This window comes from Drosophila ananassae, chromosome XL, assembly GCF_017639315.1.
Source record: "Drosophila ananassae strain 14024-0371.13 chromosome XL, ASM1763931v2, whole genome shotgun sequence".
NCBI classification, from domain to species: Eukaryota; Metazoa; Arthropoda; class Insecta; order Diptera; family Drosophilidae; genus Drosophila; species Drosophila ananassae.
Genome location: NC_057931.1, coordinates 7,124,988 through 7,150,013, shown reverse-complemented (window position 1 = coordinate 7,150,013; position 25,026 = coordinate 7,124,988). Strand labels below are relative to the sequence as shown.

General features: G+C 43.2%; 1 protein-coding gene across 4 annotated transcripts in view; it reads left to right on the top strand.

Annotated features, from left to right (window-relative positions):
* Positions 1-25,026, top strand: part of LOC6502149 (teneurin-a) — a 210,452-nt gene that overhangs the window by 163,412 nt on the left and 22,014 nt on the right. For 2 of the 4 annotated variants that reach the window (XM_014904464.3, XM_001966084.4), the window contains 7 exons: positions 224-1,426; positions 1,493-1,687; positions 3,591-3,800; positions 4,844-5,029; positions 10,112-10,258; positions 10,354-10,561; positions 13,078-13,104. In XM_014904464.3, coding sequence (XP_014759950.2) covers positions 224-1,426; positions 1,493-1,687; positions 3,591-3,800; positions 4,844-5,029; positions 10,112-10,258; positions 10,354-10,561; positions 13,078-13,104 — 2,176 coding nt within the window. The remainder of the gene's footprint in view (positions 1-223; positions 1,427-1,492; positions 1,688-3,590; positions 3,801-4,843; positions 5,030-10,111; positions 10,259-10,353; positions 10,562-13,077; positions 13,105-25,026) is intronic. The other 2 variants (XM_044717075.1, XM_014904465.3) reach the window with 1 other exon arrangement.

The following is a 25,026-nucleotide window of genomic DNA, read 5'->3' as shown; positions in this document are numbered from 1 at the left end:
TGGAAAGCAATTTTCGGCGGAAAACAATTGGAATTGATTCATAAAATGGGGAGTTAATTGTTAATGCTTTTTATAGAATATTTTTAGTCTGTAGAGAATTGATTTTTCAACAATACTTAAGCCACTCGGAAGTATGCTATGAAAAATAATGAAAATTTTACCACAACACCTTCAACAACACTCTCTGAACTTAATTAACCCTCTTCCGTATCCTCCCTTGCAGCTGTCAGCTCTATGAAGCCCAACATGGACTCCACCAACTGCATCCTAGTCCAGGACGTCAAGTCACAGCCCCACGACTTGCGCGGCGGCCTGGCGAAAGGCAACGAGAAGAACGGCGCGGCCACGGCCTACCCCACGGAGGAATCGATCCAGACCAGCACCTCGGACCACGGCCAGAACCACGGTGTCCACGGGCTGATGAACCCGGCGGTGGTGGGCGGAGGCAATGGACTGCCCGGCGGGAATGCCGGCATCCAGCAGCAGCTCCTGTTGCAGCAACAACAGCCGCACTCGATCAACCAGCCGCTGACCCCGTTGGACGCCACCAACACCCAGTTGCAGGATCACCACCAGCTGACCTATGGCGGCATGACCGGAAACGGGGGCATCAACGGCATGGGCATGGGCATGGGACCCGGGGGACAGATGATGCAGCAGAACCACCAGGCGCTGCAGCCCCAGCTGGGCGGAGTGGTGGAGCTGAAGGAGTTCAACGAGGCCTACCACGCCACCATACCCGCCTACCAGTTCTGGACCCTCGAATTCCGCAACAAGCATCCGGCCTTCATTCGCTTCAACTTCACGCTGCCGTGGGGCGCCCACTTTGCGGTCTACTCGCGTCGCAACGTGGCTCCCTCGGTGACCCAGCACGACTTTGTCGAGTTCATCAAGGGCGGCCGCCTGGACAGCCACCTTCGCCACCGTCGCAGCACCGCCAACGCCACCACCCACGACCTGGAGCTCTACCAGCATCTGCGCGAGGAGGAGATGCGTTATCGCACCGTTGAAGACCAGGACCAGGACCAGGACGATGATCAGGACTCGGACGAGAGTCGGAGCTTTGAGTCGCGGGAGGACGACGTGGAGATTCCGCTGAACCTTGCCAAGCAGCACGTCCAGAGATTCGGAAAAGCACAGCCGCCGCAGGAGCACTGGGTGAACAAGCGGTCCGCCGGAGACGGCCTGCCCGCCCTCGACGTGGACGCGATGACCGTGAATGTGTCCCTGCTGCAGTACCTGGACACTGGCCTCTGGTTCATCTCCGTCTACAACGACGAGCTGGTGGCCCACTCCGTCTCCCTCCTGGCCGAGGAGGCCGAGGGCGTGAGCACCACCTGTCCCAATGACTGCTCCGGCCGTGGTAGCTGCTACCTCGGAAAGTGCGACTGCATCGATGGCTACCAGGGCGTCGATTGCTCCAAGAGTGAGTCCCCAAATCCCCTCATCCAACAAACCAAACATGACACTCTTTCTTCTTCTCTATTTTTAGGTGTTTGTCCTGTTCTGTGCTCCGCCCATGGCCACTACGGGGGCGGCGTGTGCCACTGCGAGGAGGGCTGGAAGGGGGCGGAGTGCGACATTCCGGTGGGCGAGTGCGAGGTGCCCAACTGCTCGGCCCACGGGCGGTGCATCGAGGGCGAGTGCCACTGTGAGCGGGGCTGGAAAGGACCCTACTGCGATCAGCGTAAGTGTCAAGGACATGGTGCCCAGAGGTCACTGTGAGAAAAGGTTTAAAGATATATAAGATCTAGTATATTATTTAAGGCACTATCCACCGCCTATAAGCAGGCTTTAAAATATGAAATCCCTCTTCTCTCAGTGTCCTTGCCTTCTGCTGACTTGGCATAAAAATGCTAAAATTATTTATTTGCCTTGTTTGCAATTTGGAGCCCAGCCTCGGTTCCGGGCCGTGTTGACACTGCCCGATAAGGACCTGGCTCGTCGGACGAAGGACATGGGCAGGGGGTGGGCAGCTGCCCGGCAACGTAAAAGAAGTCGAGGGCGTGGCCCCGCCAAGTGGATGCCAAAATATTTCAGTTATTATGCCGACACCTCCTCTCTGCCCCTCGCTTTCTTTTTGGTCCAAAAATATTCTGGCCTCGCTTTTTGCTGTTGTGTGTGTGTGTCTGTGTGTGTGTGTGTTTGTGTGTTGGCCCTAAATTGACAAAGCGAAAGGCAAAGAAATGCCAAAAATTTTTCCGCTTTTCCAACACATTGCCCTCCGACGCCCCAGCGCTTTTGGACAGATAACTTTGAATTAGCCTAAAAGCAGGCTATGAGAAAATGGAGGGCGGGCTTTAAAACAAAATTCTAGGGTAGTTCCAGGGCTACTAGGTGTATGATATACCCTGTAAAGCTTATAACATTTCAAAATGAATTTAAAAACGTATATGCCATGGCGTGAAGGACCTCGCGCTAGTCGTGCCCCATAAAATATGCAACATGCAACAATACTCGGTTGGGGCAAGAACATTTTTATGTGTTTAATGTGGAGCTGGAGCGAGGCACCCTTCGGACCCTTGGCATCTGAAAACAAACAGGGACAAACAACAAACAGAATCCGAAACAGAAACAGAAAAGTCAAAAAAAAAAAAAAAAACAGGATGGGAGGGAAAAGGACGAGAGGTCCTGGGGAGAAAACGTTGAGCAAACATAAAACGTATAAAATCGAATTTATATGTCGGGGAGCATATTCCTCAAACACATGCAGGACAGGACGCACGCAGGACGTAGGTCGCAGGACCAAAAGTAAAATATCAGCAGGCGGAAAGAAAGGCGAACAAAAAAAGTCAAAAAAAGAGTAGAAGGAAGTAGAGGAGAAGGAGAAGAAAAACAACAGAAACGGGAAAACAAAACAAGGCAAAGTCAGAGAGGCAGAGAGAAAAATTGCAACAACTGCGCAAAATTACCAACTTGAACTAAACTGGAATTTCATTTTAATGACCACTTTCGTACGTGTCTAACATACTAATCATGTCATGTGTGTGTGTGTGTATGTGTGTTTTGGCCACCACACACAACAGTAGCAGGACCTGGCCATAGCAGAAGGACCAAGAGGGACTGGAGTAGGTACCAAATGGAGGAAAGCTTTTTGTTTTGGCACGACTGTCACGACTCTGCTGCCCTCCCGAAATCAAATATATATATAATATCCTTTCTCCACTCCATTCTAAGGACAGTAAGGACTCTGGAAAGAGGACACTCTATAAGGGGGCTTTGAAGTAAATTATTAAAAGAAAAAGTATAGAGACTATTATTTGTATTTTCTCTATATCTTCATTAATTTTGTAATTCCCAACTGGTTTTGAGCAAGTTCCAGCTAAATAGCATCAACTTTTGAAATATTTTATTTAAAAAAAATTTTTATTTTTAAGAGTAGACTATAATTCTCAACTGGTTTAGGCCTCGACCCACGTAAGACCTATATAAGGGACCACCTATTTTAACTTTCTTTTTTCACCTTGCCACCTGCCACGTGTTGACTAACAATCGTTTTGTATTTTCTCTCCCTCCACCCCCCGCAAACACCACCCGGCGATGACCTCTCCACCCACCACTCCACACCACTCATCACTTGGATGGAACAGATGACTGCCTGGATCCACTCTGTTCAGGACATGGAACCTGTGTCTCAGGACAATGCTACTGCAAGGCTGGGTGGCAGGGCGAGGACTGCGGCACGATCGACCAGCAGGTGTACCAGTGCCTGCCCGGCTGCTCCGAGCACGGAACCTACGACCTGGAGACCGGCCAGTGTGTCTGCGAGCGCCACTGGACGGGTCCCGACTGCTCCCAAGGTAAAGGATCAACAGGATCAGCCCCCGCTTCCCCTTCATTGTCTCCCTCTTAGTGTGCCCTGAAAAAGTACTAGCCATTTGTTGAATTTAATCATAATTACGAGATGCGGGCGTAGAGATGCTGGGTCGGAGTGTAATTTAAAGCCGAATCCTTCCAGAGGCCATAAAGCATAGTGGCCGTAAAATCCAGGTACGAGGCAGCGGCATATATTGCCCAAATCTCTGGCACTTTGGCGAATATGATGATGTTTTATGGCCGCAACTAAATCCGAAATTAGAATGGAATGTCGGCTGGCCGTAAAGTCGGAGCTTCCAATTAGGCCGTGGGCCTTTCAGCCACCCATTCTCCAAAAGAAAAAAAGGCGAATTCCATAATCATCCAGTGAAGAGAATCAGAAACAGAATCAGGAGCTCAATAAAACAAGCGGCTTACGAGGCCAACAAAGTCCAAAGGACACGCACTCCTAATTTGCTTAACTTTTTAGCACCACCAGTGGCAGTGGCAACAAAAAAGCATCCCGGATTAAAGGGGGGGTGCATATTATACTATATACCTAAATATATACTCCCCTCCCTCGTATATAGTAGAGTCGAGGGGGGATGTGGCCACGTTGACGACTCCTCCTGGCGTAATGAAGCAGAGCCTCATAAAAATTCATTATTTATTTAATACGCAGGTTGTGGCACTGCTTCTGCTCCTGCTCTGGCTCATCCTGCTCCTGCTCCTGCTCCTCGCACAAAAACAAATAAAATAAATTTACGCCTGAGAACAAAAGTCATGGCGGAGCAGCCCAGCATCCCCCGAAAACCAGATTATGAACTAAACCATAAATTCCAGAGCCAGAGCCAGAGTCAGAGTCGGGCCAAGAAAAATGTCCACCAACCGCAATTTTCCAGCATGTGGAAATGGAAAGAGATAGGGCTTGAAGGGGAGGCTCCAAAATATATCAAAACAGTACAATTTCTAGCCAATAGATCTGGGAAGAGTAGTCTTTTGTCTTTAGTCCCAAAATACTTATCACATCTCCCTGTTATCCTTGCAGCCGTTTGCAGTCTGGACTGTGGACGCAATGGGGTTTGCGAGTCCGGCAAGTGCCGCTGCAACTCCGGATGGACTGGAAACCTCTGCGACCAGCTGCCCTGCGATGCCCGCTGCTCGGAACATGGCCAGTGCAAGAATGGAACCTGTGTCTGCTCTCAAGGATGGAATGGACGTCACTGCACTCTACGTAAGTGTTATAGACTATAAGATAGGGAAGTACCGGGTGTCACAGACTTCTTCATGGGAGATGGAAGAGTGGCAGTCTTCTAGGACTTATAGAGGAGTTCCTGATATCTCCTAGTCTTCTATGATAGATAGAGTAGTACCTGGTATCATACTATAAAGACCTCAACCATCAGTAACATCTCCACCCCTTTAACTACGCCCCTGCTCCCATTTTTTACCTTAAAAGTTAACATTTCTCTCGTGCTTTTTATCAATTTTTTGGTTTGCTTCCACTGCTTGTATTTTTTGGGTGATTTTTTACAACTTTTTGGCTGGCTGGAGCCGGAGTCGATGCACCAAAGTATTTTGTACATGTTTACGCCATTTGCTCTCCACTCCACGCCACTCCACACCACTCCACTCCACTCCAGGGGCGTGGTGCAAGCCCCCCCCTCCAGTGATTTCCCAGGATTCCTCCACGCTTTTCTCTTTTTTTTGTTGGGAGAGTTTGGGTTTATTTTTTGGGTTGGCTGGGAAGTGCGTTTGACAGTTTTGCCGCCATGACTTAACCATGTTGTTTGAGGCGAGCACACACACACGGAACTCTGGTAACTGGGAACTGGGAACTGGCAACAAGAACAAATAGAAAGGAGCAGCGCCAGGATACAAGTTGCCAGGGGAGGATAACACAGGAGCAGGAGCAGGAGCAGGAGCTGGAGCAGGCACTGCAGCATGATAAGTAGCTATCGATTGACAGTGATTAAAACTTTAAAAACAAACAGTCATGTTACAAAAACATCCACAAAACGACGACGAACACCGCCAGGCATGGATGTAATGGCACTCCTCCTCCACGGCCGATGGCTGCCCCCCTTTGGCGACGCCTCCCTGCCACTGTCCTACGGTGTCCTACCCCCCCTCAACATTTCGTTGACGTGTGCAAAACCAATAAAACTTCCGACGTCATTCAGAGTCACTGGCAATCTTGCCGCCGCGACCTCTTCCTCTCCAGCCCTCCTCCCACGGGACTCAATCGATTCCAAGTGCTCCGGCCCCAGACCAGGACAGTGGGAGGGGGCGGCAGCAGAACTACATATGCGAAAAGGGGGCGTGCCAGTGGCACTAATACATGCAATATAGAATAGTGAACCGTATCTGTGTCTGGGTTTCGGTGTTGTATTTTTAGAAAATACTTAACGACTTTGCCGGGTCAGTGATGGCGAAAAAATAGGGGGTAGTCTACAAAGAATAATGAGAAAAATATAAAGTCAAGAGGTATTTTAAACTATTTTTTATTTGAATTGGTTTATTTTGTTTTTAAATAAGTGATATTTTCAAAAATATCAATACCAATATGGAAGAAAATGAATAAAAAAGGGGGCCTCCCTATAAAAATGTCTAAAAAAGACTCCTCAACAAACCGCCATCACTATCCATCACTGCACATGAGCCGGGAACTGTTGGGGGCGTGGATATAGGAGGGGTTCTGCTGCACAGATTAGACCTTTCGGGCGGCGCCTTCAATGCGGCCGAGTTGATTGAATTCGAAACAGAGATTTCTGGCGAATTACGCGCCACCGAAACCGCTCCGCTCAATTGGCCTCGTCTGCCAGTTGGATGAAATAGAACGGAGGTGACCCCCGTTCTGGGGGTCAAAGGTGCTCAGACACTCCAAAGCCGTACATATAGAGTCCTCTAGTAGTTACATTTAGTGGCTCCCTCTATCGCTTTCCATTCTATTTCCATTTCTATCGCCCGTCGCGTTGTCTCATTCAAATATTTACAATGTTTTCCTCATCGTTGGGTGTTCCTTTTTTTTTTCAATTTTTTTTTGTCCTTTATGTCCTGACTGGCTGGCTGGCTGGCTAGGGAGGGACTTTATTATGGATTGTAAAATATGTGCAGAAGTGTGTTCGGGGAGATTACAACATTTTTTCAATGGCAGGGCATAAAAAGCGAGGGATTTGTCCGCCGAAAGTGATAAAATAGAGGCATAATAAGCCCCCCTTACTAAAGTAAAAAAAAAGAACAAGAAAGGAAAGCTAACTTCGGGCGGAGCCGAAGTTTATATACCCTTGCAGTTCAGTCGCAGTCCGATAGGTGGCGCCACGCATCTATATTATTAGATATACAGCGGATCGTATATAGTCGGCCGATCCTTATGAAATTTGGCATATCGAATTATTTTGACCAAAGAAGCATACATTGAAAATCCCATCCTTCTAACTTGAAAAACAACGAAGTTATGCCATTTCCGATCAATCAGTTATATGGCAGCTATAGGATATAGTCGACCGATCTTTATGAAATTTGGCAGATCGTATAAGTTGGATCAATTAAGAATCCATAGAAAGTCCCAACCTTCTAACTTGAAAAACAACGAAGTTATGCCATTTCCGATCAATCAGTTATATGGCAGCTATAGGATATAGTCGACCGATCCCGGCCGTTCCGACTTATGTACTACCTGCAAAGGAAAGAAGGGTGTGTGCAAAGTTTCAACTCGATAGCTTTAAAACTGAGAGACTAGTTTGCGTAGAAACAGACAGACAGACGGACAGACAGACAGACGGACAGACAGACAGACGGACAGACGGACAGACGGACATGCTTATATCGACTCAGGAGGTGATCCTGATCAAGAATATATATACTTTATAGGGTCCGAGATGTCTCCTTCACTGCGTTGCACACTTTTGACCAAAATTATAATACCCTCTGCAAGGGTATAATAATAATATTTGAAACTCTAATGGAAGTTTAAAGGGAAAAGAATTGAGTTAGTTTGAAGAGAGAAGGCGCTACCTTTCTTCAACGATTGCCGAAGAAAAACCCCTTTTCCCGCTAATCCAGCCCATCAGATTTGGGCAAGAGCTCTCCTCCAGAACGCCAATATTTGCGAGTCGAACACTTGAAGTTATTGCCAATATGTGCCCACCAACTGGGGCGGGGCGTAGGACGGCGGTAGTCGTAAACAGGAAGGCAGTAACAAGCAGGGAAGTCGTTTTATGCGCCGCAAACTTTTTAACATGCCGGAAGCTGAGTTAGCAGCCCAAATACCTACCTACCTACCTTACCTTACCCCCTTGCCATTAACATTTCGCAAATGACACATGTCAAGTGACATTAACTTTGCGTCAAATGCTGTCGTGGCACAAACAAATAAAGCTCAAATGGAAAAAAAAGAGAAAGAAGGAGAACAGGGGCGGAACAAGGAGTGTGGGAGGTTGGGGCAGAAATCATCTATCGTTAGGTTACGTTTCGTTGGGCTTTTATGTTTGCCCAACATTTCGTCGAGTGCCGCCAAAGGTTAACTGCCACTGAGAGTGAGAGCAAACATCAACATTATTTTTATATTCATGATGTTGACTTGAAAATCAAGAGGTCGGAGGCAAAAATGCAAATTTACAGGACGTTATGGGGGTAAGGATACACATCCTGGAAGGGGGTATGTCTGTTATCATTCAATTTGAAGCGCCACTCGATCCGGACAGTTTGCTCTTAATTACAGACAACACTGCACACTGAGCACTCAACCAGGACACTTTTTCCCAGATATATCACTCCATAAAGGCCAAAAATGGCAAAGCGAAAAAGGAAACAGTCCTTCAAACTATGTACCTTGGCAACTACAGGACCACGGTACATAGTATGAGTGATGGGATTTTTAGTTCTCTAAATAAATTCCACATTTTTTTGCAAGTTTTTGGGGGAAAATTCAGTAGAAACGGGAAGATAAATGCCATTATTCATCAAAAAATAACAACACAAGCCTCTCTAGAATCTAAATAACTGAACGGACTACACTGCGTATGAGTAATGTGCCTTTTTCCATTCAAATTAGTATTTGTTTAATGGAATATCACTCTAAATGTATCACAGGTGGAGTAAAAACCAAAATAGAGACTGTCCTCCATTCATTTTCTCGATTTTTAATGGGGGTCTCCCAGAAAGGCTCCACAAAATGTGAAAAAATTTTGAAAAATATTTTGTTTCTAGATTTTGATGCAGAATGGCGGAGAATTCACTCACAAATCGATTAAGGTATCCCGCTTGAGAATCGGATCAGAATTGGCGAAGATATAGACATCGGAAGGGGCCATATTCGAGAATCCCGCATTTTGCAGGGGTCTCCCCACAAAAATCGACAAAAAATTGAAAAAATATTTCCTTCTCAGATTTTGATGCAGATTTATCAGGAATCGATATAGAAATCGATTAAGGTATTCCGCTTGAGAATCGGATCAGATTTGGCGAAGATGTAGACATCGGAAGGGGCCATATTCGAGAATCCAGCATTTTGCAGGGGTCTCCCCACAAAAATCGACAAAAAATTGAAAAAATATTTCCTTCTCAGATTTTGATGCAGATTTATCAGGAATCGATATAGAAATCGATTAAGGTATTCCGCTTGAGAATCGGATCAGATTTGGCGAAGATGTAGACATCGGAAGGGGCCATATTCGAGAATCCAGCATTTTGCAGGGGTCTCCCCACAAAAATCGACAAAAAATTGAAAAAATATTTCCTTCTCAGATTTTGATGCAGATTTACCAGAAATCGATATAGAAATCGATTAAGGTATCCCGCTTGAGAATCGGATCAGAATTGACGAAGATATTGACATCGGAAGGTGCCATATTCGGGAATCCAGCATTTTGCAGGGGTCTCCCCATAAAAATCGACAAAAAATTGAAAAAATATTTTCCTCTCAGATTTTGATGCAGATTTATCGGGAATCGATATAGAAATCGATTAAGGTATTCCGCTTAAGGATCGGATCAGAATTGGCGAAGATATAGACATCGGAAGGGGCCATATTCGAGAATCCAGCATTTTGGGGTCTTCCCACAAAAATCGACAAAAAATTGAAAAAATATTTCCTTCTCAGATTTTGATGCAGATTTATTAGGAATCGATATAGAAATCGATATAGAATAAGAAAGTTAAGACCAACATGTCGTATGATTGATGTGGCCTATGATGGAAAAAAAGTATTGCCTAGTTTTAAGGGACTTTTATAAAATTGTAATAATAAAAGACCAAACATTCTTATTAATCTTTTAAGCAATATGTACTAACTTAAATTATATATTTTTTCCAGCTGGCTGCGAAAATGGCTGCTCTCGCCACGGACAGTGTACCCTGGAGAATGGCGAGTACCGCTGCGATTGCATTGAAGGATGGGCCGGAAGCGACTGTTCGATAGCACTGGAACTAAACTGCAAGGATAATATCGATAATGATGGAGGTAAGTGCAGAGAATAGTCTTAAAACACCAAGGACCTGCAAAGGATTCATAATTATAACTTATTTTATTGTAAATTTTATAAAAAATCTCCACAGATGGCATGACCGACTGTTCGGATAGCGAGTGCTGCTCGCATCCCGCCTGTTCGGAGCACATAATGTGCCTGTCCTCGAACGATCCTGTGGAGGTGCTGCTCCGGAAGCAGCCCCCCTCGGTCACCGCCTCCTTCTACCAAAGGGTCAAGTTCCTCATCGAAGAGAACTCGGTGCAGTCGTACGCCCACATGGACGAGTACAGCGAAAAGTAAGTGATGTGCCTCATATATCCTAGCCTTAACTGTCACCTAGAGAGTCCTATATATAGTCCATATATATATATATATACGTATGTATTCTTAGAGCGCAGGGACTTGATGAATACCACAAAAAAAAAAAAAAAAAGAGGGCTTGCTATTAAGCGATTTTTGAGTTTGAGAATATCTTTTATGTTCGTTCGTTTTTTTTTGTGGATACCCTTTTTGAATTGCAGATAGCGTCTGCCTCAGACTCCATCCGATCAGGGATCGGACTTGAATGATATATAACTACTGTATATAGTAGAGAGCGTTAAGATCTGCAATTGAAAAGTTGTTCATTGGAATTGCGTTTGAACTTTTTCCGTTTTCGGTTTCTGTGTGTATTTCTTTAAGCTTAACGGGTGCTATGAAGGGAAAAAGCTCAAATTTATTCTAAATGAAGCGTTAGCGTATGTATGTATGTATATAGTGCCGGATAGATCACTCATCTATAGTATATATACATATATATATTGCATTTTTAGTTCCATAATATGCTTTAACGACAAAACGAAGAAATTAAACAAGAAATTGTTTATTTGTTTTGTTTATAATTACTTTTTTTTTTTGTACCAACTTAACACACTACCAGTAGCCTCAATCAGTCAAAAAAAAAAAGCGAAAAAAAATTAAGAAAGCAAAAGAAATTTAAAATCTATACCCATTCACATTCCCACAATCCCGTACGCCTCTCTCCCCTCAATGAGTCTATCATTTATGCGCTGAAAAAAAAAAATACCAAAAAAATACCTCAAAATATACTGAGATGAGAATGAAAGAGAAAAAAAAATGTTTTATTTTCCAGTTTTTCGTTTCCGTTCCCCGAGATCTCTCGCTCTCTCCATCTCTCTCTCTTCCGTTCCGTTTCTACTTCCGTTTCCGTTTCTGTTTCGTTTCTTTTTCGTTGCGTATCCTGCGTTTATCCTGAGTGATTGTTCTCCTAATTTCTCCCGCCAATCCAAAACAAAAAGAAAACAGAGGAGGAGGAAAACGAAAGGACATTTTCCCTGTTTGAGCTTTTTCTTTTCTTGCAAAGTCGAGAAGAAAACCGACAACTTCCAGCAAAAAAAACCAACAAAAAAAAAAAAAAAAAAAAGAAAAGAAAACCCGAAAAAAAAAGAAACTCACAAAAAAATTTAATTAATTTTTGTTATATTTTCTGTTGTTGATTTCCCTGAGTTATATTCTGCCGCCTCATTTCTCTCTCATCTCTCGAGTTGTGGAATCAGAACTATATATCTGATGCGATCCGAAGCGACAATATTTGATAGCACTCCATTGAGTTTGTGTGTTGTCTAATGTTTAACCTCCTTGTGTTCGTCTTACCTAAAAAAAAAAAAAAAAGAACAATATATATAACAAATAAATGAACCAAAGAAACCAAAGAAAACTGTGATATAGAAATGAAATAAAAAACAATTTACCAAATCTCTACATAATTTAGGCCTTCATATCGATAAGTAAGTGACCCTGCTAATAAGAACCAAGACCTAGCTACATTATCGATAGTTTACTTTACCTTTGATTTGCTTTCGTTTCGTTTCCTTCGAATACAGTCGCAGAAGTACAGCCTGTGTGTTTTTGGTTCTTCTTCGGTTCTGCTATAATTTTAATTTTGATTTCAAGTTCCCCTTGCCCGCAAAAAAAACCAGGCCTGGCCCTCTGAGAACTGCGCCGATGACGACCTCCGACGGAAGTCCGATAAATAATACTCCCCCATCCCTAGTTTCGATTACGATTGCGATTGTTTTGACTTTGATTTGATCCCCAGTACTGTTCGATTTACGTTCTTGAGTTCGCCATTTAACCAACTAACCATACTAAACCAACAACGATGATATATCAGTATCAGTACCAGTACACCCCGAAGATGTCTGCCGATCTCCGTCTATAAGTCTATTGTCTTCGTCTTCGTCCATCATCAGACTAAATGTGTATGTCAAATGTGTGTTCTTATTTTTGTTTTTATTCTTTATTCTGAGCGTGTCTTGTTTTTGTAGATTTTATTTCCTTTATCGTTTCCGTTACCGATTTCCATTTCCGTTTCAGTTCCATATCGTTCCAACTCTCTTTGGTTCACTCTAAGCTATGAAAGTACAATTCTTTACCCTAGGTATGCTAAAAATGAAACAAAAAACCAAAGAAAAAATGAAAATTTCTACCAATTGTTAAGCAATATCAAAGTTTGATCAATTCGTTAACGAAACGCATTTTTGTCTTTTAATTTCTTTTTTATTGTCCTGTCAATTAATTGTGTACTGTCCTACTCTGTTGCTGTGGCTCGATACCTTCATGTTGTGTGCTAAACCAAAACCAAAAAAAAACCAAAAAAAAAAATATATCAAAATCCAAATTTCAACACCAATCAAAAATGCATTTCCTACATGCAAAATCAAAATTATAATCTTAAAAAAAAAACCAAAAAAAAAAAATATATGTATCACACAAAAAAAAAATCCTACGTTTTCAACCCGTGAATTTGTAGTCTCTTCTGGAGCTCATTCACACCTTGGTAAGTCCAAAAAAAAAAACCAAAACCCCAAAAAAAACATTTCAATAGGAAACACAGACTTGGTAACCAAAAAAAAAAGAAAGAAAGCAAATATGTTTGTTACAGTCTCGCATCTTTTTGAGTTTGTTTCTGAAACTATTTTGTTCTCCATCCGAACACAAAATGCATAATTTTCAGTTGGTTCTTTCGGTTATTTTCTTCCATTCCGTACTCCGTACTCCGTAATTCCGTAAAAGTGCATCCAAAAATCACACACACACTGCCACACACCACCAGTAGGCTGCATCTCTCGCATTCACATCCGAAGCCCCCAGCGATAATCATGATTTATTTTTTTGCAATCGATTGCAGTTGCAGTTGATTGGTTAAATGTTTCAGAAAAGATATTTTCAAAATTTGCAATTGAAAAAAAATAACTGCAATTGACTTTTGTTCCTCTATTAGTTCTGTTTTTTTTCTTTTTGGTTAATTTCCAGGCCACTCGGCCATATAATAATTGCATTATAAGTGTACCAGCACCGGCCCTTCAATTCCTCCCTCATATAAATGCCATTTTGTTGATTTTAAATTACATTTCAACACACAAAAACAAAAGAACTGAAAAATGCAAAATGCAAACTGCAAGCTGCAAACTGAAAAAAAAAAATGAGCAAAAAAATTCCATTCGAAGCGAGTTCGAAAAGTCAACAAATCATTCATGTAAATAAAACACGACAACATGGGTAAAGACAACAACAAAATATACAGAACCAGAAACAGAAACAGAAACATAAACCAAAAAAATGCATTCATAATTTTTTATCTCACAGATACAAAAGCACGCACTCCACCACTCACACACAAATAATAATAATAATAAAAAGAAATATTGAAAGAGAATACATGGACATTGCATATCATGAGTATGTTTTTCACATTTATTTCCATATTAATTTCCATCGTTTTTCGTTAGCATACTTTTTAGGGCCAGATGAGAGTTGAAAGTAATCGAATCTCGATTCCTATATATACACACCACCAATCAATATATATTATAAATAAATATATATCCGAATAATTGTATGTGTTATGTGTACCGTGTCTATATGTGTTTTGATTTCTGATTTCTGATTTCCGATTTGTGTTTTTATTCTTTGTATCCTTCTTGCCAATCAACCACTGATATTAACATTCATACTAACCCATTTAACCCGTTTTAAAAATACAAAAAATCGATAACTCATCCTCAAATACTTATCGTTTTGTTCACATTTCTTAAAATAATCATTTCTTTTTTACAAAAAAAAATATCTTTTCATTTGGCATGTGAGCATTTCGAGCTAATTAGCCAAAAAAAAAACTATTTGATTTCTCCCGAGGTTCTTCTTCAGACACTTAACCACCACTTTTCTCTCACCTTCTCGCTGTCTTACGCTCCACTCCAACTAAAAACCAAATAAACCAAAATATATATAAATTACAAACCCCGAATCGTAATTTCATTTTCTGTTTCCAATCCAACCAACCATCAACGAATACCCCCTCTCATCTCTTGGTATCTTAGTGTTTTCCTTTCGATTTTCGGTTCGTTTTTGATCAAAGCCTTTTATGGTAATTCGATTACTCATCAAAATCAAAATGGATCACTTTATTGTTTCCCGATACCTTATCGATTAATATTTGTCAATGTTTTTGTTACCAGAAACTACAAGGATTATGTATACAAAGGAAGAAACAGTCAGTTTAGGCGATTTCCCAGCAAAAAAAAAAATAGAAAAATAATAAAGAAACTGAGCAGCTAACCAAATACCAAGAAAAATACCGAATCAAAGCTATTATGTATAAAAAAAAAAATATTTGTACATCCCTATGTGTTATCACTGAAAAAAAAAAAAACAACCGAATAACCAAAAAATATAAGCTGAAAAAAAAAACATCCCAACAAACCCCCAAACGTATCCCTAAATGTCCTAATTGTCTGCGTCTAAGCCATTTGTTTCTATGTTTTCCAAAAAACCGACACACTCACATGCCACACACTCACACTCCATCCATCCGCTCCAAAACAAATAAATCTGTGTTTAAAAAAAAAATCTACAAAACAAGAAAATATATTAACCAAAATATAAAAAAAAAAAAAAAATCAATGACGGAAAATAGAAATTTCTTTACAAAACTTTACAAACTATTTGTATTGAAAATTTCACCAACAGGGTTTTAAGTTTCTTTTTACATTTGAACTCGATTTTAATTGATTATTTACTTTAGATGTATGTTAAAGTATTTTTAAAAACAGTGATGTATATTTTATGGCTGATATTATTATAGTATTGTATCTGGGCATCGGAATCCGATGGTGTTACTGCCCTTGCAGCAGTCCCTCCCTCCATTAAATAGTCATTTTTTTCCACGCCACTAATAATAAACTATCTACGGGCAATAAATAACGATAAAGTCAATTAACCGGCCGAGTTCTTTTAGCTTTAAACTCCAAAATGAACTCTACAAATTATCGGAATAATAATAATCTGATTCGGAATTAATGCAGTATTTAGTTGCCGGGGCCTCCTTCCAACTCGAATATCTGATTTCAAGTGTAGCTATTGTGCCGCAAAGCAATTATAAGAAAAATCTACAAAATTCCAAGAAAATATAAAGGCACTGAGAAAAATCCCCAATTTTTAGCTCTAAAAATTATATATCTTTATGGGGAATATGTCTCTTAAAGTCTCTACATTTCTGTTTATAATATTTAATATTTAGAGTTAAGATTCCTCTCGGTGTAGTGATGCTGCCGTGGAAACTGGGTGACTTTGTTGACGACGGGTTGCTGTTTTTCTTGCCGCTCCGATAAAGCGAAATCCGAATAAATGCGATACGGGCGTGTCATGACTCCGAGGGGCACGATACGGCGGCGGCTGGGACCGTTGTCAACGGGCGTCTTCTTCAGCTTCGTCCTTAGCGTCTTGGGCGTCTTTGTCCTGTTTTTTGTTTTGCTTCCTTTATGCTCCGTCGTGTCCCCTTTTTTGTACCTGGCATTTTTCCGCCAAGGATCTGGGCATATTTGTTCTATAGAGGAACATGAAAGTATATTTTTTCAAGGAAGGTTTCGAGCTTTTCCTGTTTTTCCTTTGAGAGGCCACAGGTGTCCTTGTTTACTGCCTAGATTCTATCAGATATAGATCTATTAGTTGGGAGTCCATCACGTAAACCCATATCCTTAATCATCTGTGTCCTGAGTACCGGGTATCTACAGTCTCCACTCTCCAAGTCTAGCCATTCCTTCTTGTTTCTTCTTTTCGCCTTTGTAGTGCTCAAGTGGCATCGTTGAAAAGCAGGGGCGTAGTGGGCCAGGAGCAGGAGCAGGAGCAGGGGCATCAGGCGCAGGAGCAGTAGCTAGGAGGTGGGTTGGCCGAACAAAGGTCCATTGTGAAAAGTTTTCGCTACTTGCAGCGGCAAATGCAAAAACTGTTAACAATAGAAATAATACACGAAGAAAATTCAGCGAAAAGGAGGAGGGGGTGCCGGGACGAAGGACTCGCCCAGGACGCCCAACAGGAAGCGGGCATAACCAGAACGGAGACTTACCCGGAGTCAAAAGTTGCCGCCGGAGTGAGCAACAGCAGCGTTGACTAAAAATTAAACAATAAACAATGGCGCAGCGACTATAGATTACTTCCTGTTTTGGCTTCCCCCAAAAAAGGGGTTGCTTTCCCAGCCAGGACTGGCATGGCTGGCATAAAAAAAGCTGGAAACTGGAAGGACGAATTGGAGGCAAAATCCCCCTTGACTGACGGCCTGGTTAGGTGTGGCTAGTTGCCCGCTTAAGTGGTTTTCCCAGCGATCGCCCCCTTCTACTGCCACTGCCACTGCCCCTGCCACTACTACGCCCCTGCCTGCCACATTTCGCTGCCACATTTGTGTATGCAAATCAAGTTGTCTGCTGAAGTCGAGCCAGAGCTAAACTGATTAGTGTCAACTTGCTGGCTGTCATCAAGTGGCTACTGGAGAAAGTAGCTGCCAGTAGGGCGTGGCATCCATCCGTGGGGCTGGACTGCGGGTTGTCGCCGCCAGTTTCAGGGAAAAATCAGCTTTTTTGCGGCTGCCGCTGTCAAGTGTCCTAAGCGGTTGATCCTTGATCCTTTTCCACTAAAACGGGCTAAATGGGTTTAGCACTACAGAGATAGAACAGCTTTAAATGGAGATTTGGCTAATTATTTTTACTTGAATGTTTTGTAATTAATTTATTTCACTTAGTGCCTGTTTCTAAGAAAGTGGCGCTTAGGATAGTCCATTTCGTCACAAAATAGTGCTTAGTTCTGTCCTGGTATCAATTTTCGTCACAAATCAGTAAAGAAATCTTGGGAATAAGTAGATTCTATCTTAGTAACTATATTTGTCACAAATTAGAATCAGAAACAGGCACTTTTGGGCCTGAAAGTGCCTTCGTCACTGATATATCTCAAAGAGCTTCAAAAACCAGAAACTTTAGTCCCCGCTGACCTTTTAAGCATCAAGAGACCATAAATATATCCCTGAATACTTAAATGTATATTTCTGTATATTCTCCCATGGCTCCCGCATTCAAATGCAGATATAGAAGATATATTCCAGCCCACACACCCCGCACACATTTTCTATAAATTAAAAAGGCGCCAGCCCGAATGTTTTCTCCGTCATTGTAGTGGCCCTGTTATTTTTAAAGCGTTTTTCTTCTTTTTTTTTTTGCCCGCGCGGATGATATTGCCCGTTGTCCTTTGTGTGTTTGTGGATGTCCTGGAATAGTTATTGTTGTTGTCGCTTCGCTTATCGCCATCCGTTTGCTCAAAAGCGAAAGGACGAAGGACCGAGGACCATCCGGGCGCAAAAAAAAGGTGGAATTTACAGCGTACAAGTTGCACATAAACCAAAATTAATACCCATATAAGTTACAAAACGGTGGAAGCAGGCGGTGTTCTAGGTAGTTGACCCCCTTTTTTCAGGCAACAGCCTGGACTAGTCAGCAGGACGAGCCAATATCCCACAAATCGAATGTGATACGCTCTCAAATAATTGTTTTCAGGAAGAAACTCTGACATTAAAATGGAAAAACACGCTTCTAGTTAATTTTGCGGGAGCTGGAGCTTCAGCTTCAGCTTCCTTTTGTAAACGTTTGGAATTCATATGTTGCATATTATACGGGAATATATATATTCCTGTCTCGATTGCTGCCAACTTTGTGCCAAAGTCCATATATCCAGGGACCTTCTCCTTCTCCTCCCCTTGCCACAAAAAAAAAAAAGTGGAGAAGAGAAGAAATTCGCGGAATTTTCGCTGCAGTCGCACAAAAAGCGAAACGAGTGGAAAAAATGTGCAAAAAAAAAAATAAAGAAAAAAAGGGCAAATATGTTGACGGGCCAAAAGGAAACATTGGCCGTGCAGGACATGGGAGAAAAAAAGGATAAAGGGAGGCGGCCATGGGGCCAAATGGGTGCCATGCCATAGTTATGGTCTCTGCGGTCGACGGCTTCTACAATCCGCAGGATCCCTATCCATATCCCATATCCCATATGCCGTATCCCATAGCTCTGTCCCTATCCCGGGCTGCACTCAATATAATTTAATATTTTTCGATAGCAACAACGGCAGCTGAAAGTAATTACTTTCCATGTGAGATTAGATATATTTATGTGTTTGTGCATACATGTCGCTAATTCGACATCAGCGCAAAAATTTTTAATGGCCTGCGGCAGGGAAAGGCAGCTCTATAGTTGAGCTTCCATTTTTGTTATTCTTTTGGCGGTCGGTCGGTCGGTCGGTCGGTCGGTCGGTGGCGCATTTAAGTGAAGTGCAAACTGCAAAGCTACAATGCTAACGCTACAAAACTACAAAACTGGGTTTCGTGCCAGAACTCCGCGCCACGGATAGACCACTGTAATGGCTTCATATAACTATAAAATGTATAAGCTGTGTGCCATTGTGCCGCCGACATGAGAAATGAGTGGGTGTTGTGGTGCTGCAGAGCAGGTTGCAGTTGCAACTTGCCATCGCATGCGGCCGTTGCGGCAAAAGTTGATGAAAACTGTTTTGATTGCGGTATAAAATGAATCCTCCTCCCACCCCCACCACACAAAATCAGATCCCACCTGCACCACCACTCTTGGGTCTCGGAATGATTATGAACGGAAATGGAATGAATGAGCCCCAGAGCCCTGCCTGGGCAATTCTTGGAAGTATTTTATTAACTTCACGTTCTAAAAATGCCACAAAAAAGAGGCCAGTTAAGACCTTAAACAATAGAATTAATAGTTTAGAATGTTACATTTTTAATTAAAGGTAAATACCAGCTTAATATTAATAAAGGGTAGAGCCTTCAGCCATTTTGTTCAACCATTACTGTAAGGGGGCATTGCCATTCATGGCTAGGTGGCTAGGTAGGGATAGGTGGCAACTCTAATCTTCTTACGGACAAAAGTGTCATGCAATGTGGCCCCTCGCCCCTCGTCCCTCGCCCCTCGCTCCTGGCCAATGTTGCCACCCTCGTAGCTGGGGGAATTTTCCACTGAAATGCTGCCAAATGAAATTTGTTTTGTGTGCATCAAATTGAACAGCCAAAATGTGGAAAACGTAGATATCCTTGCCCTGTCTCTGTGTCTCTGTCTCTGTGTGTGTGTGCTTTTTGCATTCGTATTGGTAAGCTGGCAGCATTAGCCGCCAGGTGGCTCCAGCTAATCTGTAATGAAAAAGTGAGCGCCAAAGGAAAAACCCCCGAAAAACTAAATGGAAATGTTTGGGAGCCAATGAATGGCATTTTATGCAGGCAGGCTAGGTCCTAGTCCTGGTCCTCGTCCTCGTCCTCGTCCTGGCAACAGGAGTTGCTTACTTAAAGCGACGACACATGGCATGGCATTTACATATCGTCTCTATCTTGGACTTATGCCAGTCGTCGTTTCCCTATTCCCCATTCCCCATTCCCCATGTACCCCCGAATCCTTTTCAGCTTTTCCCCTTTTTTGGTTTTTTGTGTGCAGCTTTTATGCAAATTTACAAAGTGCAAATTACACGCTACTAAAGGTTTTCTTTGCTGCTCTCCTATCGGACGATATGCTTCTCTGTGTATGGCTGTGTGTGTGTGCCAGTGTTGGTAAATGGTACGAACTTAAAAATTCTATTCAAACTTTTCTCATACACGAACGAGGCTTTTGTGAGAAGGAGGCTGTGTGCGGGTGTTGTCCCTATTTTTAGCTGCAACTCTGTACAATTGCCCTGAAGCAGCTATTTATTTATAATGTGTAGGGATTTTTTGTAGCCACATGGTACAATGGGCAACAAAATGACAAATTTGACAAATTTGAAATCAATTTATGAATCTTTAAATATTGTGAGGGTCATTCCAGCGAAATCAACCCTAAAAATTACTTCATTTTCACTAGAAAGAAAACAAAAATTGTGTTGAATTGCCACCATTGTCTGAGGTCTTTTCCCGCCTAAACTTCCTCTTCACTTGGCTTCTTTTCTGCTCGTTCGTTACTTTCTTTTTCTTTTCATATTCAGCCATCAGCCATCCGCCATCAGCCATCCACCATCCGCCAGCCTCCACCATCCACGGCTTTTAATGAAAAAAGGCACAAGATGCAAACAGGAGCGAGGAAAAGAAATTGCAGGCGAAAGTGCAGGAAACATTTCATCAGGCAGGCACGAGGACGCCAGCCACACCCCCTTCATTCCAGAGCTCACAAGTGGCGCCCGAACGCCCACAAACGTGGGGCACCTAAAAGTCTCATCTCTAGCTCTCGCTACATAAAGCACATTTATCGTGGTTACAAAAGCGTAAAAGAAAAGTGTGGCCCAGGGTTTTCGCCTGAAAAATGTTTCAAAAACTGTTTCAGGCTAAATGAACATAAAGCGAACCACCGCACCGCTATACTGCCGTAATGCCATACTGCCGTAATGCCGTAATTCCGTACTCCCGTACTGTCTCACCATCCAACCACCCAACCACCCATAACGCCCCGAAGCATTGGCTTTGTTTTTGTTGCAAGAGCTGCTTTGGCTGCATCCTCGTGGGCGTCATGAAAATAAAGCCAAATTAAAATTATATCCTTTTCTTCCAGTGTGTATGTAGGAGTAGGTGAGGTGGTGCGGTGTCCTGGGTGTCCTGGGTGGTGTCCTTTTGTATGCACAAAAGTCAACTAAGTCGTGCTCAATTTTTATGATGGCAAGACGAGGACGTCGCTGCCACTTTGTGTGCAGCGGTAAGCCAAGTTAACAGAAGAAGGGCTCCTGTCGGGGGCAGCTGGGGCGACTGGGGGCGGCTGGGGCGACCGGGTTGGTGCAAATGAATGGCAGCCAGCCGCTTTATGAATGGCCACAAAAATCCCCCCCCAATACCCACTCCAAAAACTCTCCGTCTGGCTGCAAAAAAAAAGAAAAAAAGTGTAGAAAAGAAATTAAATGCACTTCCTTTATGCGCAGGCTTCTCATATTTTCCCGCCCAGTCCCGCCCAGCCTTCCCCGACTACCGCTCTCCCCCTCTCGCTAATAATGGAAGTGCACTTTTGACACAAAAGGTGCAGTGGCGACAATGCCTGCTCCTGGTTTTTGGTCCTGCTCCTGATCCTGCTCTAGCTTTCTTTTCTTTTTTTTTTCCTTTTTTGCTCTTTGCGCCTTTCCCCTTTGTTGCCTTTATTGCTCATTCGCTGCAAGGGCGATTAGTCGGTGAAAAGGGGGGAGGGGATAGAGTCAGAAAAAAAAGGGGGTGAAGCACCAGGACCAGGACCGGCATCAGCGAAGGCTCGAAGGACGAACATCTTTTGGGGCTGCTGGGAATGAGATTAGAACATTTTTGTGGCATTGCTTTCACTTCATCGGGCGAGCAGGGCAATACCGAGATTGCTTTTCCACTGGCGCCCCCTCCCCCCCTTAACTGAGATGGCTGAGTGAGGTCCCCCCCTTCATAATTTTGAGTGGCCTGTGCTGAGCAAGCTGATAATGATGATTGCAACTGGCTGATTGGCTGATTAGCTGATTGAAACATTGCCAGCCAGCCAAGTCAGCAAGAAACTGAATCTTCAATTCTCAGTTTAAACGCAAGTCCTTCCTTCGAGTCCTTGAGACGTTGTAGCAGCACTTGTGTTGTATTTCCATTTCGAATGGCAATAAAATCAAAATGGAAACTCCTCTCATAACCAAATCAAAGCGAATCGAATCGAATCGAACTGAAATCAGCAGCAAAGCAAAGCAAACAATGCCGAAAGTGCTGAAGACATTCGAGTGCGCCGAGTGTCGGTGGCGTATGAGTGATTTTACCTGGTCAGCCAAGAGGAAGGGGGTGGAGGAGGCAATGGCCAGGTCGGTTGAGGTCAGGAGGCTCTCCTCCTTCGCTGCAGTGCAAATAAATCAAATAAATAATAAATGAAACGAAACGAATCAAATGCGAAATAAAAATCAATGGCACTCACCACTTCAATGAATTGGAATACACCCACACACTACTTCAAAAAGGGGGGGAGGAGAGGACCAAGGATAAACACACATCCTGGCACAACCTTCAAGGCATAAAGGAACACCCATATACCCATACACATGCAATTTGTTTTTCGGCTTGATTTCAAATAAAATTTTGCTTCATTGCATCGAATTGAGGCAGCAAAAATGAAAGGCATTTCGATTGTGGGGGTGTCCTTTCCAAGTCTGTATATGTGTGTATGTGTGAGGGAGGAGTAGGCGTGGCCAGTCTTGTGGCGAAAAAAGAAAACTAGTTGGGCATGACTTTTGAGCACGGCTTCGGACTCGGACTCGGACTCGTACTCGGACTTTTGGTCAATTGCAATTAGAAGTCACTGAAGAAGTGCGCTGCTCTCCAAGAATTCCAATGGGCTCCGTCAGCCGCATTGCCGCTCCCTCGCCTCCTTGATCCTTGCCGACCTTACAGGACTCTCCGCCCAGCCCTTCTCCTCCCCCCCCCCCCCCCCCCCCCCCCCCCCCCCCCCCCCCTTCTTGGCTCATAAAAATGCAGCTGGGCACATAAAACTCTGACCCAAATACTGTACATTATGTGTTTATGTGCACTCTGTCTGTTATTTTTTTTTTTTTTTTCGCCATTCGGGAGGAGAAAAGGGGAAAAGGGGAGCCAGTGGGAGGGAAGTAGGTCCTGGCGGGGCCAAGGATGAGGAGCAGAAATTGCAACACTTGAAAACTTGAAAATGTTTTCGAGAACTTGCGCTGGCACAAAAGTTGCAAGAGGCCAACTGCAGTCCTGCCTTTTGGACGCGAGTGGCATGGGTGTGGGTATGGGTGTGGGAGGTCTCAGGGGGACACCATCCCCGCCATCCTCCACCCATCCTCCACCCAGACTCTACCCCAGAGTTCTGCAGTAATTAGTGCAAACAATTGCGCTCGTTTCCGATATCCTTGGCAACTTTTCTCCAGCCTCCCCCAGTCCTTATTTTTTTGTGTTGCCTTTCCGGAGCGGCCTCACTTTGGCGTTTTGTTTCAGGCCCGAGCTAGGATCTGAAATCTATATATATAATATGTATATATTGGAAATATGAAGCATATTTTGTATACACTCTTCTCTCCCCTTGATTCTTGTAATAAATTGGCAAAATTGAAATCGGATATCGGTTGGCAGTGGCGGCAGCAGTCGCTTTCTTTCCAAGAAAGTGACAAAGAAAGGCGCGTTGCCATAGTTCTTTTTCCAGGAGAAATGTCCTCATTAAATGAAAATGTAAATGCGAAATGAAAACGATTGTCTGGGGGGGGCAGCAGCTGCTCCTCGCTGCCACAGCGGCCTCATCATCAATACGAAAAATATACAATATATATAGTCAGTAGGATACTAATGTAAATAATGCGAGGAGGATGAGAAGGATGAAAAGGAGGAGGGACTACCAGACCCAGACCAGAGGACACTGCAAGGGCAACTGCCTCACTTTGCATCCGACCCGTGGAAAGTATCGCATTTCCAGCGGCCCACAATCGATTTGGATATCGGGTCCAATGCGTTGTTTTCCTTTATTTTCCCATTTGTTTTTTTTATTTTCACTTCATTGTTTCGGTTACGGTTCGGTTCGGTTCGGTTCGGTTCGGTTTTAATTTGTGAAGAGCTTGTTGTTTCATTTCCAAGTTGTTTGCCGTTTTCATTTCCACAATCGACTTGTCCCTGGCCTTGCTATATGGACAGGATATTATCTATTGATATCGCAGCAATTCAAATTTAAATCGCAATTCAATTAGTTTTTTTCCTTATAATAATCGTTAATCGAATGCATGTTTTTCAACTTGAATACTCTATCAAATCGATTGGTGGGGCAGGTTATCGATAGAACTATCGCAGTGTCAAGTGGCGATATCCTTCCATTTATCGTCGTGTTTATTAGTGAAATATTGTTTATTGACTCTTGTGACTTGATAATATTCATATTGCTTTTGAATAACCATTATTTTTTCAAAGCTTGCCCAGGAATAGCGATGGGAATTAGTGCCTACGATAACAAGCACCCACCAATCGATAAACCATCATTCGTTTTCCGTGCACTTCACCCCACCTGTCATCCTGTCATCCTGCCATCCTGCCATCCAGTCACCCCATCATCCCATCCTTCATCACACTATTTTGATCCTATTTTTCGGAATTTGGTATTTCGGAATTTCGGAGCTTGTGGATAAATGTTGGAGGATCCGAAATAGATTGGCATTCCAGCCCACCCAGCCTGCCTTCCTTCCGTCCACTTTTCCATACATTTTCCCATTGTCCCCAAAAGCTGCGTGCCAAATGCCATTTGCCATTTGCACTTGCACTCCAACAGCCAGAAACCAGAAAAGAATTAAGGAAAGGAGCCAGTGTGCGGCTTCTGCTCATTGTCGGACATTCATTCGACTCGCATTCGATTCATTCCACACCGTCACAGACGAGACAGACAAACATCCAGGAGTTGCAATAATTGAATTACCTAAAACCAG